We start from the raw sequence: 15,782 nt of genomic DNA, 5'->3' as shown, positions 1-15,782 counted from the left end.
AAGAAAGAAAGAAAGAAAGAAAGAAAGAAAGAAAGAAAGAAAGAAAGAAAGAAAGAAAGAAAGAAAATAAAGGAACATGGAGAGTTGAAAACTACTGAAGAATCCATCCTGTGCTCAATGATCCCCGTAGAAGGTTATCTGGGGTGAGTGATTTCCCTGTTCTGGCTTCCCTTTGCCAGAAAGCAAGCTTCTGGCTTTCCTCCAAACACCAAGCTCTGAATGTTCAGGGAATGTAAACTAATCCTTAACATTAGCCAGAGCCAAGCTTAATTAGTATATGGTATATTAAGCATGCATTTTTTTAAGTATACACTGGATTTCAAAACCACGTTTGTGATGTCATATCCTTCTTTCTGTCCCTGTTAGGATTAATAAGTAGGAGCTGACTCCAACACAAACTCAAATGCCTTCAAGGGCCTAGAATGGGAGAAGTGCCTGCAGTAACCGGGACAGTAAAAGACTACCCTAAAGCATTCAAATTCGAATTTAAAATACAGCAACAGGCTGGGCACAGTGGCTCACACCTGTAATCCCAGCACTTTGGGATGCCAAGGCGGGCAGATCACCTGAGGTCAGGAGTTTGAGACCAGCCTGGCCAAGATGGCAAAACTTTGTCTCTAATAAAAATACAAAAATTATCTGGGCATGGTGGCGTGCACCTGTACTCGCAGCTACTCAGGAGGCTGAGGCAGGAGAATCACTTGAACCCGGGAGGCGAAGGTTGCAGTGAGCCAAGATCATGCCACTGCACTCCAGCCTGGGCGACAGAGCGAGACTCCATCTCAAAAAAAATAAATAAATGGCCAGGCGCAATGGCTCACACCTGTAATCCCAGCACTCTGGGATGCTGAGGCAGGCAGATCACCTGAGGTCAGGAGTTCGAGACCAGTCTGACCAACATGGAGAAACCCCCATCTCTACTAAAACTACAAAATTAGCCAGGCCAGGTGGTGCGTGCCTGTAATTCCAGCTACTCGGGAGGCTGAGGCAAGAGAATCGCTTAAGCCCAGGAGGCAGAGGTTGCGGTGAGCCGAGATTGTGCCATTGCACTCCAGCCTGGGCAACAAGAGTGAAACTCAGTCTCAAAAAAAATAAAATAAAATAAAATAAATATAATACAATACAATATAGCAAGAGCCGGGCACAGTGGCTCACACCTATAATCCAAGCACTTTGGGAGGCCGAGGCGGGTGGATCACTTGAGGTCAGGAGTTTGAGACCAGCATGGCCAACACTGTGAAACCCCATCTCTACTAGAAATACAAAAAATTAGCCGGGCATGGTGGCACTTGCCTGTAATCCCAGCTACTAGGGAGGCTGAGGCAGGAGAATCACTTGAACCTAAGAGGTGGAGGTTGCAGTGAGCTGAGATCACGCCACTGCACTCCAGAGCAAGACTCCGTGTCAAAAAAAAAAGCAACAACAACAGCAACACTGTGTTCTAAAGTACAAAATAGGTCTGTAGATCAGATTCAGTTCACAAACTGCAGGTTTGTAACTTGTACTCTAAAACAGAGCCACTGGCTGCAGCAACAGCTGTCTCTTTTACAAGTAGATCCCCAAATCACTATATATAAGAATTATAGATAGTTGAAGTACACACCATTGTGGTGAAAACCCATGACTCTTGGAATAGGATTCCCAACCTCTTTAATTAAATTGTTCGTTGAGCTAGGAGAACTGAAGGACGGGATTTGAAGATACACCCTTTCATCCTCACAAATATACAAGAGTGACTCTTCCCAACCCTTTGGGAGAATCCAGTGGGTCCCCATTATAGATCTGAATGTAGATGCTCACCACTCTCATACCGGCAGCTGGATAGATTGATCACCAATCATCTGGAAAAGAGAAAAAGGAAAGCAGCAAGACAGAGACACACTTGCCGGAACAAGTGACTGTGCCCAGAAACATCCTGTCCCAGGTGGAGCTGTCTGAAATCTATCCTGCCATGCTGAGCCTGGTTTGACCATCCCTGTTGCTGAGGACATGAGTCCAAAGGGGTACAGCATGGTGGAAAACATGGCATCAGGGTACTATTACTCTACCCAGAAGGTAGAAATTCTGTATTGCAATTACAGCTGATCTTGCTTGCAGCTCCTCACTAACATCATTGCCTCAAGCCTTTTACTCCACTGGCTCATCAGGGACAGGAATTGAAAATATTTTTGGCCAAAATACTTGTCTCCTTCCTCTTCCCCCCATTAAGGAAAGCTACGAATAAGAAAGTGGACAAGCTTTCCTTCATCAATCAGTCTGAATGGAGCAAGGCATGGTGAAATATTAAACAAGAACCGGAATGCACAAGCTGCAGTTGGATCCTGATAAGTCAGTATGGTGCTATCATATTGAAGGTGTACTAAACTTCCAGGACAAATAAGCACCTTCTTAAAACAAGGAAATCTTCTCTTCCTGCTATTTTTTAAAGGCATTCTAAACACAAATAGAATGAAAATTAGGACAAGGTGTGGTTTTTTAGATTACACACACAATCATTTGATTCTATAAAACAGATCATCGAAATAGATTCTTTTTATATGAACCAAAAGTGGTGAGATGTTGACAGTCTCAGCACACAGTTTCTCCTTTACTCTCTCATCATCAGCCAAGACCCCCTTCCCTCCAGGTCCTTCCTGTTCTTACCAACATGGCTCCCCATTCCCCAGCTTTCAATCCTAACCTCTTTTTCTTCCTCTTCTTGCCTTGCTGCTGGGCATTCTGAAGTCCGTTTTGTGCCCCTGGGTTCTCTCTCACAAAAGCCAGCGCGATGGTTTCTTTTGGATCTTCTTTGGAACCGTCCCCCTTCTCTTCGGAGTTTGCCCCTTCCTGGGTTTCCAAAGTCGGGCACTGTGGCATCTCCCTGGCCTGGGAGGAGGCTCTGGGGAAATACCAGGCCCCTAGAGAGAGAGAGAGAGAGAGAGGGAGAGCAGAGGGAGCCGCAGTTACAGGGATCCACCTGCAGGGGGACCCCCTCCCTCGCTCATGTGGGTGGAGACCCAGGGTTCTAATTCAACGCAACAGGTTGCAGTTTATAAAATGCCACCCGGCCTCCGCGGTTTGATGCAAGCTCAGGGAGGGAGTTGATTCCACCTTTTGCCATTGGCTGTGACCTTGGAGACTCACTCAGCCAACCCTAGCCTTGGTTTTTCCCTCCTGGGATTTTCAGGAGAAGCCTGAGATGCCGTGCATGGCACCACCTGGTAAACAATCTTAGTATATGTGCTGCCGAAGCGAGCACACCACCTGGTAAACAATCTTATTAAAGTGAGTGAGTGTCTGGAGACAGCGAAGCCCCCAAGCCTTCCTAGCTGAGAGAGTTAGTCCCAGAGGGTGCAGGTGGAGGTGCTTTGAGGAGGTCTGTTAACTGTTTCAGCACTGCACTGAACCTCCACACAGCAATGTGCTGGCCTGAAAATGAATGCAACTGCCGCTCGTGGAGTACCAGACTAATGTGTAGCTGATTGAACAATAAGATTCAAGCCCAGGGCCAGATGCAGACCTTCAGAGACACCAACCACAGAGAAGGCTATGTCTCCCCCACCATCCATTCCAAAATAAAAACAAGATCAAATTATAAAATACACATAAGGACGTCCAGTAAAGATCTCATCCTCCCTGGCCCCATGAGATTTCTTTCATCTTTGCTCAAAATGTCAAATATTGCCCAGCGCAGTGGCTCATGCCTGTAATCCCAACACTCTGGGAGGCTGAGGCTGGCAGATCATTTGAGGTCAGGAGTTTGAGACCAGCCTGGCCAACATGGTGAAACCCCATCTCTATTGAAAATACAAAAACAAAGGGACACGGTGGCTTACACCTGTAATCCCAGCACTTTGGAAGGCCAAGGCAGGTGGATCACCTGAGGTCGGGAGATCAAGACCAGCCCTACTCACATAGAGAAACCCCGTCTCTACTAAAAATACAAAATGAGCCGGGCATGGTGGTGCATGCCTGTAATCCCAGCTACTCAGGAGGCTGAGGCAGGAGAATCGCTTGAACCCGGGAGGCGGAGGTTGTGGTGAGCCAAGATTGTGCCATTGCACTCTAGCCTGGGCAACAAGAGAGAAACTCCATCTCAAAAAAAAAAAAAAATTCATATGTGGTGGCAGGTACCCCAGTACAGTAATCCCAGTTACTAGGAAGACTGAGGCAGCAGAATCGCTTGAACTGGAAGGCAGAGGTTGCAGTGAGCCGAGATCACGCCACTGCACTCCAGCCTGGGCCATAGAGCGAGACTCCATCTCAAAAAAAAAAAGAAATATCAAATATCAACTGTTTTTAATGGATTTGAATGCCCCTGCTTCACTCCTCCTTAAGAACATGCTTAGTTTGCCTTTGGGTAACCCAGAACTGCCAGGCCCAATTAACGGATTCATATTCCCTCACATCCAAGGCACCTATGACCACAGAGCCAATTTTCTGGTGCTTTCCCTTCCTCTCCTCACCTCCAAAAATCCTGCAAACCTCCTCACATTTCAACCCCTCTCCTCTGATGTCCACAGTCCCCTTGCTACTTACTACCTGTTCCTCCCTCACAAATTCTTTGGATTTGAAAAAAGATAATAATATATTACAATGTATTATCATTGAAATAATATAATATTAAAGGAGGCTTAGAAAATGAGGTAGGATGAGAAATCACCTGTAGCTTTCCTACTCTATCATAGCCACTTTAAACTGTCTGTGAATTCACTTTTATTCTTAATTTCTAAGCATAAGGCCAGGAACGCTGGTTCACGTCTGTAATCCAAGCAATTTGGGAGGCCGAGGCAGGCAGATCACTTGAGGTCAGGAGTTTGAGACCAGGCTGACCAACATGGCAAAACCCCATCTCTACTAAAAATACAAAATTAGCCAGGCATGGTGGTGCACACCCATAATCCCAGCTACTCAGCAGGCTAAGGCAGGAGAACCACTTGAATCCAGGAGGCAGAGGTTGTAGTGAGCCAAGATCGCACCGTTGCACTGCAGCCTGGGCAACAACAGCAAGACTCTGTCTCAAAAAAAAAAAAAAAATTTAAAAATAAAAATAATGTCTTTTTTTGTTGTTTTTTGTTTTTCAAGAGGGAGTTTCACTCTTGTTGTCCAGGTTGGAGTGCAATGGCGCGATCTCGGCTCACTACAACCTCCACCTCCAGGGTTCAGGTGATTCTCCTGCCTCAGCCTCCCGAGTAGCTGGGATTACAGGCATACGCCACCACGCCCGGCTAGTTATGTATTTTTGGTAGAGATGGGGGTTTCTCCATGTTGGTCAGGCTGGTCTCAAACTCCCAACTTCAGGTGATCTGCCTGCCTCAGCCTCCCAAAGTGCTGGGATTACAAGTGTGAGCCACTGTGCCCTGCCAAAATAATAATTTCTAAGCATAATTATTCTAATATAATTGTAATCAATTTTGTATTTGCTTTTTGTCCACTTAGTAGATTATAAACAGCCTTTTCATTGTGGCAAAATTTACATGTTTCTGGGTTTTTTGGTTTGTTTGTTTGTCTGTTTTGAGACAGTCTTGCTTTGTCGCCCAGGCTGAAGTGTAGTGGTGCAATCTCGGCTCACTGCAACCTCTGCCTCCTGAGTTCAAGCAATTCTTGTACTTCGGTCTCCCAAGAAGCTGGGATTACAGGCATGCACCACCACATCCGGCTGACTTTTATATTTTTAGTAGAGACAGGATTGTGCCATGTTGGCAAAACTGGTCTTGAACTCCTGATCTCAAGCAATCTGCCCGCCTCTGCCTCTCAAAGTGTTGAGATTACAAGCATGAGCCACCGTGCATGGCCATTTCTAGTTTTTTTGTTTGTTTTGTTTTGTTTTTGTTTTTGTTTTGAGATGGAGTCTCGCTCAGTTGCCCAGGCTGGAGTGCAGTGGCGCGATCTCGGCTCGCTGCAAGCTACACCTCCTGGGTTCACGCCATTCTCCTGCCTCAGCCTCCCAAGTAGCCGGGATTACAGGCACCCGCCACCATGCCCGCCTAATTTTTTGTACTTTTAGTGGAGATGGGGTTTCACCGTGTTAGCCAGGATGGTCTTGATCTCCTGACCTCGTGATCCGCCTGCCTCAGCCTCCCAAAGTGCTGGGATTACAGGCATGAGCCACCGCGCCCGGCTATTTCTAGTTTTTAATGGCTGTATGTATTCCATTGAAAGAATGCACCTGAGTGTATGTAACCAATCATTGTCCTATTGTTGGAAATGTAAGTTGCTGCCAATTTTGATATTATATAAATAGCTCTAAAATGCATTATTGCAGAAGGCCTTTTACTTACTTGGGGCTATTTTCTTAATATCCTGATATTACAGGGCTAATGAACATGCAAATTACATAGCTTCTCATATGTGTATGTGTGTGTGTGTGTGTGTGTGTGTGTGTATAAAATACCATGTTGCTTCCCAGAAGGATTGCAATAATTTGGAATACTACCAGCAATATGCAACAAGAGCAGGCTCACCAGGGCCCCACAATCTCTTGGGAATCATCTCCCCTCTCTATACAAATTTGCTATTTGTTTTGTTTTGTTTTTTGAGATGGTGTCTCGTTCTGTCACCCAGGCTGGAGTGCAGTGGTGCAATCTCAGCTCACTGCAACCTCCATCTCCTGGGTTCAAGCGATTCTCCTGCCTCAGCCTTCTGAGTAGCTGGGATTACAGGCACCCGCCACCATGTCAGGCTAATTTTTTTGTATTTTTAGTAGAGACAGGGTTTCACCATGTTGGCCAGCCTGGTCTCAAACTCCTGACCTCAAATGATCTGCCCGCCTCGGCCTCCCAAAGTGCTGGGATCACAGGTGTGAGCCACCACGCCCGGCCCAAACTTGCTAATTCTAGACAACTTTTATACCCTACGGCCAATGTCTTTGATATGACTGCACCCTTCCACCTCTCTCTGTTCGTTTCTAAAACCAAATTTGGTGGTGTGGAGCCCTTTAACTATGGAAGCTACCTATAAATAATATAATTATAAGCTTTTATGTGGGGATAGTTCTCTGGGCTTTTCAAAGAATTTTCATATACATGCTCCCATTGAATGCTTACAGTGAGACAGAGGGCAGAATTGTTAAGTCAGCCAAGGATTGCCACTTGTTTCTTTCTGTTTCTGAAGAGGGCTGCCACTTACGGGCAAGACCCTTTATGGTGACACCAGAGCAGGGGGAGGAAGAGATGTGCTCAGGACAGATAAAACCTGGGTCTTGTGAGTCAATTGTTCCCAGTGAACAGGCACATTCTTGGCAAAGTTCAGGGGAACTAAGGTGCTAGAAATCTTGACCTTGGACTGCTTCCTTCCTTGAAGGTAAACGGCTAGCTCCACTCCTCTAGCCCTCCGCAACGGCTCCTATGTACCAAGCCCTCAAGGAGGAGTGGCTCTGTTTACCTAAAGGTTAATGTTAACTTGGGGAGAGAAAACTGACCCTGAATTTGACCTCTGGAAGTGCGGGTTCTCTTTGCCCATTTTTGAGTCCTTGCCTGAGTGGTAAGAACAAGTCATGGCTCCTTCTATGTGTCTGCCTCAAAGAGTAGGCCAGGTGCAGTGGCTCACGCCTGTAATCCCAACATTTTGGGAGGCCAAGGTGAGAGGATTGCTTGAGCCCAGGAGTTCAAAACCAGCCTGGGCAGCAAAGTGAGACCCCATCTCTATTAAAAAAAAAAAAATTAGCTGAGTGCAGTGCCGCATGCCTGTAGTCCCAGCTACTCAGGAGGCTGAGGTAGGAGGATTGCTTGAGCCTAAGCGTTTGAGGCAGCAGTGAGCCATGGCTGCACCACTGCACTCCAGCCTGGATGACAGAGAACCTGTCTCAAAAAAAGAAAAGAAAGGCCAGGCGCGGTGGCTCACGCCTGTAATCCCAGCACTTTGGGAGGCTGAGGTGGGTGGATCAACTGAGGTCGGGACTTCGAGACCAGCCTGACCAACATGGAGAAACCCCTTCTCTACTAAAAATACAGAAAATTAGCCAGGCATGGTGGTACATGCCTGTAATCCCACCTCCTCAGGAGGCTGAGGCAGGAGAATTGCTTGAACCTGGGAGGCAGAGGTTGCGGTGAGCCGAGATCGTGCCATTGTACTCCAGCCTGGACAACAAGAGCGAAACTCTGTCTCAAAAAAAAAAAAAGGAAAAGAAAAGAAAAAAAGGTCAAATTATGTTTGCTGTTGCATGAGATGGCCTCAAGCATGTGGAGTAAAAAATTGAGCCCATGCACTTTTAGATGAACTGTTTTACCATGGAATTATTGCCTGCATTTCCTCATATTCTAGGCTGCCTATGACATAAGAGCCATCTTGGATGGTACCCGAGACAGGTGCAAGATGGCAAACAGTACTTTCCATGTGACTTTTGCTTTGTCTTTGGCCTCCTTGCTTTCATTTCCCCCAAGCTTCTCTCCCTGTTTAATCTCCAAGGCTGAATCCTGTCTCTCCAAAAATCCTGAAAGAGAGTATCTCCTTCAAAGTTTGCCTACTGGGGACATGCATGCTGAATCTAGCTTGCAGAAATGTCTGCTTCTGGGGCACAGTAGCTCATGCCTATAATCCTAACACTTCGGGAGGCCGAGGTAAGGGAATCACCTGAGCCCAGGAGATTGAGGCTGCAGTGAGCTGTGATCATGCCACTGCACTCCAGCTGGGCAACAGTGAGACCCTGTCTCAAAACACAAACAAACAAAAAAACCTATGTGTATATATAGTATGTGTGTATATATATATATAGTACATATATACATGTGTATATATATAGTACATATATATGTGTGTATATATATAGTATGTGTGTGTATATATATATATAGTTGCCAACAACTAGAAAATGCAGATTTCCATTTCTTTTGGAGAGGTCTCTATTCCTTCATGCCAGCAATCAATTAGAGCTCAGTAATGCCTCCTGTAGACATTTTCCAGTCTGCCCCAATGCCCAACACTCCTTTTTGTCTCCCTGACACAGGAGCCAAGTGACAGTTATCCTTATGCTATTATTTTTCTTTTTTTTTTTTTTTTTTTGAGACAGAGTCTCACTCGTCACACAGGCTGGAAAGGAGTGGCGTGATCTTGGCTCACTGCAACCTCTGCTTCCTGGGTTCAAGCAATTCTGTTGCCTCAGCCTCCCGAGTAGCTGGGATTACAGGTGCCTGTCACCATGCCCGGCTAAGTTTTGTATTTTTAGTAGAGAATGGAGTTTTGGCCAGGCGCGGTGGCTCACGCCTGTAATCCCGGCACTTTGGGAGGCCAAGGCGGGCGGATCACGAGGTCAGGAGATCGAGACCATCCTGGCTAACACGGTGAAACCTCGTCTCTACTAAAAATACAAAAAATTAGCCGGGCGAGGTGGCGGGCGCCTGTAGTCCCAGCTACTTGGGAGGCTGAGGCAGGAGAATGGCGTGAACCCCGGGGGGCAGAGCCTATTAGTGAGCCGAGATCGCGCCACTGCACTCCAGCCTGAGTGAAAGGGCGAGACTCCATCTCAAAAAAAAAAAAAAGAGAACAGAGTTTTATCATATTGGTCAGGCTGGCTTGAACTCCTGACCTCAGGTGATCCACCCACCTTGGCCACTCAAAGTGCTGGGATTACTCAAAGCGCGTGAGCCACCAAGCCCAGCCTATTTTTCTTATAGTAGCATTGAGACATCTCTTTTTTAGAGACATGGTCTTGCTATGTTGCCCAGGCTGGTCTCAAACGCCTGGCCTCAAGAGATCCTCCTGCCTCAACCTTGGAAGTAGCTGGGATTACAACCATGAGCCACTGTGCCCAGCTCAAGAGAGGTGACATTTTCTTAAACGCAGCCCACTTCTTTCATTAAAGCTACATGCCTGACCCTATAGACATCTGAATTTATACCAGTTCTGCTCTAGTATCTCTGGCCTCCAAGCAGTTTCAAGTGAAGACAAAAGCTACTTCCACCAGGGCTGAGCAGAAAGCTTTTTTTTTTTTTTTTTTTGAGACAGAGTCTTGCTCTGTCACCCAAGCTGGAGCGCAGTGGCATGATCCCGGCTCACTGCAACCTCCACCTCCCAGGTTCCAGCTATTCTCCTGCCTCAGCCTCCCAAATAGCTGGGATTACAGGCACCTGTCACCATGCTGGCCTAATTATTTTTGCATTTTTAGTAGAGACGGGGTTTTGCCATGTTGGCCAGGCTGGTCTCAAATTCCTGAACTCAGGTAATCTGCCCACCTCAGCCTCCCAAAGTGTTGGGATTGCAGGCGTGAGCCACCACGCCCAGCCAGAAAGCATTTTCATTCCCTGGTTTTCAGAATAAGAATTAAATTTGACCCAGGTGAAGCTGGGACCGCCCCCAACTCCCTGCCGCCCTCAGACTTTTCAGATGTGGACTTTATTTGGTTCTACAAGACTTCTCTTACCAGTCTTAGCAACCACTCCCTGCTCACCTGGTAGTTCCCACCTACTGTCCTGCTTAACAGTTGTTGGTGCCAACACCAAAAGCAGTCTTGTAGCCTTGAGGAATAAAAGGAGGAAAGGCAAAAGACATGGCCTAAGGAGAATACAAAGGAGTGAGGGGAGCTGCTGGTGGCATCCTGAAATACACATACATCATGGTGTAAGGGCCTCTGCCGTCAGCTATAGGTGACTAAGCCACTTATTAAGAGGGAGCTGCAGTGTAGTAGCTAAGAACTCAGATTTCGAAGTCTGTCTGGATTTAAATCCCAGCTCTGCCACTTCCTAGTTGTCTGAACTCAGGCAGTTTATTTAACCTCCTGCCTTAGTTTCCTCATCTGTAAAGGGGCTTCTCCCAGTTATGGAGATTAAATGAGTTTACTCATTTGACTTAATGCAACACAAAGTTCTTAGAACAGTGCCTGGCACATAGTTGGTACCCACAAAGTGCTCTCTACCATTACCAGCTGTGTAACCCTGGACTGTGAACTTCCTGATGGAAGAGGCTGTGTCTCTGCATTCTCAGCTCCTAGCAGTGTCTAGAAAAGATATTAAAAATGAGATGTTCATATGCTCCTTGAATTAATGGGCTGGAAGAATGAATAAATGCATGAACTAATTAAGCTTCTCCAAGATTCATTTTCCTTAGCTATATAATAGAAGTGTTGTTGTGAGCATTAGGTAAGTAACATTTGTTATTTACATTGTTAAAACATCAACCTTGGGTCCTTCTCATATAGCCGGCACTTAAAATGCTTGTTTCATTCACTTACAATAGACTATTGACAACCCACTTACCAAGTAGCAGGCATTACACTAAAGCATTTATAAACATAATGTCTCATCCTCATAATAACCTATCATAGATACTCTTTCCTCTATTACAGATGAGAAGACTGAGACAGAGAGATTAAGGTAAGAGGCACTGCTGGGGTTGGAAGACATGTCCATCTGACCCCACAGCCTGTCTCTCCATGCTCCCCTCACTGCCTTTTCCTCTCCACTGGCCATCCATAAATAGTGTGACCATAAAGTAAAGTAACTGATCTCCTAACTCCCAAAAGCAATCTTAGTGACTTTAGTCCCTTAAGAATCAGCTGGGGACAGGCATGATGACTCATGCCTGTAATCTCAGCACGTTGGGAGGCCAAGGTGGGCAGAGCACTTGAGCCCAGGGGTTTGACACCAGCCTGGACAACATGGTGAAACCCCGTCTCTACCAATAAATACATAAATAAATAAGCCAGGTGTGGTGGCGTGTGCCTGTAGTCCCAGCTATTCAGGAGGCTGAGGTGGGAGGATCACTTCAGCCCGGGAGGCTGAGGTTGTAGCGAGTAGAGATCACACGACTGCACTCCAGCCTGGGAGACAGAACTAGACCTTGTCTCAAAAACAAAAAGAAAAAAAAAATCAGTTGGTCCCACATCATTTTCCTTAAAGTCAACTGCTTCTAAATTCCCATCTCCAACAAGGGCTTGGATCTCTCCAGATTTGCCATAACCTGGTAACAGCTGTATTGTTTCTACTTGTATTTATTTTCACTCTCTTTCTTTTCTTTTCTCCAATGTCCACATTATACCAGGGCTCCTATTAAGGGCGTAATGAGAATATTTTCTAAGCTTCTATGGAATTCCTGAATGTTAGAGCTGGGAGGAATCTTTTTAGAGGAGGTTTTGAACTCCCTGCCCTCTGCCAGTCTGTGCTAGGGGAGGGGACTTGTACCTAGCCAGAGAGCAAGAAGTCAGAAGCACCACAAAAATCCCAGCTTCCTGGTCCCCAAGTTATCTTCCCATTATGCTGGGTTAGTGGACAGACAAAGTGGACTAAGTGCTTTAGAGAGTTTTAAAAAGACTAAGGCCGGGTGCGGTGGCTCATGCCTGTAATTCCAGCACTTTTTAGGAGTCCAAGGCAGGTAGGTCACTTGAGGTCAGGAGTTGGAGACCAAGCTGGCAAACATGGTGAAACCCCGTCTCTACTAAAAATACAAAAATTAGCTGGGCATGTGGCAGGCGCCTGTAATCCCAGCTACTCGGGAGGCTGGGGCAGGAGAATCGCTTGAACCTGGGAGGCAGACGTTGCAGTGAGCCCAGATCGCACCACTGCACTCCAGCCTGGGTGACAGAGGGAGACACTGTCTCAAAAAAAAAAAAAAAAAGACTAAGAGCTGTACTACCAATGTAACAAACACAGTAAATAGCAAAATAGCATCTTCAGTTTTTCTTAATGACACAAGAAAGAGCATTGTGTCATTAAGGAAGGGTATTAGTTCACCTTTCCAAGTAGGATAGTTAAGACACTGAAAAAATTCTTATGTTTCCTTCCATTTTAGTATAGGGTTTGATCTTGAGATCTTCCAAGCCAGAGGCTGTCAACAAGATCCTGGTTAGACAGCATGAAAATGTCCTACATTGGCCACCAGGGGGAGGGAATGGGCACTGGGACGGGTCCACTGGGACGGGTCCATTGCTGGTTATTTGGAAAAAACTCAGAGGAGGGTCCCTGTCTCATTTCCACTTCTGAAGGACTATACCTGTTGACTACTCTCCTCTCCCCTGGAGGTGTTGCAGATGGTGGAAAATGTTTAGTGCTTTCTTTTATCTTTCTTTCTTTCTTTTTTTTTTTTAGACAGAGTTTCAAAAAAACTCCAGCCTGTTGCCCAGGCTGGAGTGCAATGGCACGATCTCAGCTCACCGCAACCTCTGCCTCCTGGATTCAAGTGGTTCTCCTGCCTCAGCCTGCTGAGTAGCTGGGATTATAGGTGTGCACCACCATGCCTGGCTAATTTTGTATTTTTAGTAGAGACGGGGTTTCTCCATGTTGGTCAGGCTGGTCTCAAACTCCCAACCTCAGGTGATCAGCCCACCTCAGCCTCCCAACGTGCTGGGATTACAAGCATGAGCTACCACGCCCGGCGGTTTAGTGCTTTCTTTTGCAAAACTGAATGAACACGGGCATCCTATAAATGACAGAAAACAATAATTTGGTGGTTGACTAAGAGAACCGTGGGAGAACATATTTCAAGTTGTAGCCAAGTTTTTTCATCTCTGACCTTCACCACCGGGACTTTTTTCTAGTCTATAGGAATATATAGAGCACTGAAAGTTTTGCCTATTGTGTCTGTCTGTGAAGTCCCTCTCTTTCACCAGATAATAGGTTTTCCTTCACGTACCTCCTTTTCATCTTTTGATCCTCATTTCCCTACTGGAAGCATCCCTCTGAAGGCCTCCAGTGGCTAGTTCTTGGAAAATGTCAAATCGGATGGGGGAAGAAAAGATGCGGAGGTAAGACCTCTGGATCTTGCATTCAGCTTTGCCCTTCCAACTCAGTATGTCATAAAAATCCAAGCAATTATTTCCTCTCCCACTCCCTATCTTCTCTGTAATTACAGGACCACTAGGAGGATAAAAGCTTCCCATCTAGAAAAGTGCTTTGCGCTTTGATTCAGACAGGATAAAATAGGATGTTTTTTGTGGTCTTTTGACTTTGCGTTTTAGTCACCCTTTGAATTTCAGCTCGGGGCCTGAAAGGGTCCTAAGCAAAATATGGACTAACAAGGGAGGGATGGGGCACCCAGTCGCTCAAGGGCTTTGCCAATAAGAAGTGTTGAGAATGACAAGTCACATGTAGTGGGAACAATAAGAATCTTGCTGATTTAGATGCCATCTTTTATTCTGCTAGAAACTGAGAAAGTCTGCAAGATCGGTAGATGCAATATTCAGATCAGGCTCATGCCTAGTCATTTTCTCCACAATATTCAAGGCATTGCTAACAAAGACAGATGGATCTGGATCCAAATCCCAGCTCTACTAGTTTCTAGAATGTGTGACCATGGGTGAGCAACTTAGCCTCTTTGTACCTCAGCTTCTGTATAAGTAAAATGGGGATAATAATATTCATTTTATGGAGTTGTTTTAAAGATTAAATAAGTTAATATTTCTAATACGCTTAAAGCAGTGCTTGGTTCAAAATAAAGGCTATATTGTAAAATGAAAATATAAGCCAGGCGTGGTGACCCATGCCTGTAATTCCAGCACTTTGGGAAGCCAAATTGGGAGGATCACTTGAGCTCAGGGGTTCAAGACCAGCCTGGGCAATAAAGTGAGACCCCCCCCCACCTCCATCTCTTAAAACAAACAAAGAAGAAAATATAATAATAAGATTGGCATAAATATTAAATTTTTTTTGGAGTGCCTCGCACATACTGGTGCTTTAAAAACTTTAGCTCCCTTCCCACTTCATCCCCCAATGTGATATTTTTCTTAGAGTTCAAATCCCAAAGGAGAACTTTCTGCAAAGCCAGAAGAGTATTCTTTCAGGAGGGGTGAGAAATAACAACTGGAAATGAAAGAACACCAGGCTGGAAGGCGGTAGGGGCATCAGCAGAGGACTATGCCGGCCATGAAAAATGGGAAGTATCTTGCTGGAAGGTTTCTCCAGACAAAGGAAGAACAGTGATGAAGAAAATGACCCAATGATGGGGATGAAGGGGATGAAGAGAGTTGTGTGAGTCCCAGGGATCGCTGGTGTCTAAGGGACAGCTCCTTGGTGGACTGTGGTTTAGGAAATCGGGGGAGGGCGGGAAATGAACGTTAATAAGAGGGACTGAGAAGGGGGGAGCCCCGGAGCCGAGGGACCGTGAGGGTGAGTGCCTGGCGCCGTGGAACGCCACCAGGGAGGGCAGCGGGGTACCCTGGGGACCTGGGTCCAGTGTGGGTTTAAGGACACGTGTCTAGCCAGGTTTTCAGGGGACAGGCACCAGGAGGCTGCGGTCTGGAGCCAGCACCGGGCTTTGGGGCGCTCTTACCCGCGATTCCTACTCCCCGGTCTCGCCCCGCTGGGCTGCTAGTCCAGCTTGCAACCACACCTGCCGGCCCCCTCCTCGAAGGATGAAGGAGTAACGCTCCCATTGGCTGCCCGACAGCCCCAACCCCAACCCGCACTCGCCCTAACTTTGGGTCCGCCTGGCCCTCATATTTGCATACGGGGCCTTCTAGGCCTTCGATTGGCCCCTGCAGTAGCTGCCATGCCCCCTCCCTCCCGAATCCAATTAACCGCCCAGGCTCTAGCGGAGGGGGGCGCCCACGGTTGTCCCAGGAGACGCGGAGGACGCGCGCACCGCGCACCCGGGCGCCAGGCGCTGGACCGCCGCTCGCTCCCGCAGCCCTACCCGTGCCCAGCGATCCGAGCCGCAGCCCCAGCCCACCCGCGCCCGTGCCATCGGGCGCCGTGCGCGGGCGCGGCCGGGAACGTCTGGCTCCGGAGGTCCAGCTGCGCGGGGCTGCGGTGAGGGAGGGGGGAACCTTGAATTTAGGCCTTCCGGAGAGGGCAAACCTGAAGCAGGAGGCACTGTGGGAAAACATTGGTTGGAGACTTAAATCAGCATCCCAGGCATATTAGTGCCTGTGTCACCTT

At 46.9% G+C, this 15,782-nt stretch overlaps 1 protein-coding gene across 3 annotated transcripts in view; it reads right to left on the bottom strand.

The window, feature by feature from the left end:
- The window catches only part of TTLL6 (tubulin tyrosine ligase like 6), a 56,260-nt gene extending 40,932 nt beyond the window's left edge, over nt 1-15,328 (bottom strand). Inside the window, exons 1-5 of one of the 3 annotated variants that reach the window (XM_058446097.1) lie at nt 15,175-15,284; nt 13,540-13,608; nt 10,835-10,909; nt 2,682-2,897; nt 1,801-1,839 (exon numbers count right to left, since the gene is read on the bottom strand). In XM_058446097.1, coding sequence (XP_058302080.1) covers nt 1,801-1,839; nt 2,682-2,856 — 214 coding nt within the window. In that variant the 5' untranslated portion in view covers nt 2,857-2,897; nt 10,835-10,909; nt 13,540-13,608; nt 15,175-15,284. Of the gene's footprint in view, nt 1-1,800; nt 1,840-2,681; nt 2,898-10,834; nt 10,910-13,539; nt 13,609-15,174 lie in introns of all 3 variants that reach the window. The other 2 variants (XM_058446098.1, XM_058446096.1) reach the window with 2 other exon arrangements.
- Nucleotides 15,329-15,782: the final 454 nt, after the last annotated feature.

Source organism: Hylobates moloch, unplaced genomic scaffold (assembly GCF_009828535.3).
Source record: "Hylobates moloch isolate HMO894 unplaced genomic scaffold, HMol_V3 SCAFFOLD_10, whole genome shotgun sequence".
Taxonomy (NCBI): Eukaryota; Metazoa; Chordata; class Mammalia; order Primates; family Hylobatidae; genus Hylobates; species Hylobates moloch.
Note: the sequence above shows the minus strand (reverse complement) of the source record. Positions and strands in the feature narration are given on the sequence as shown.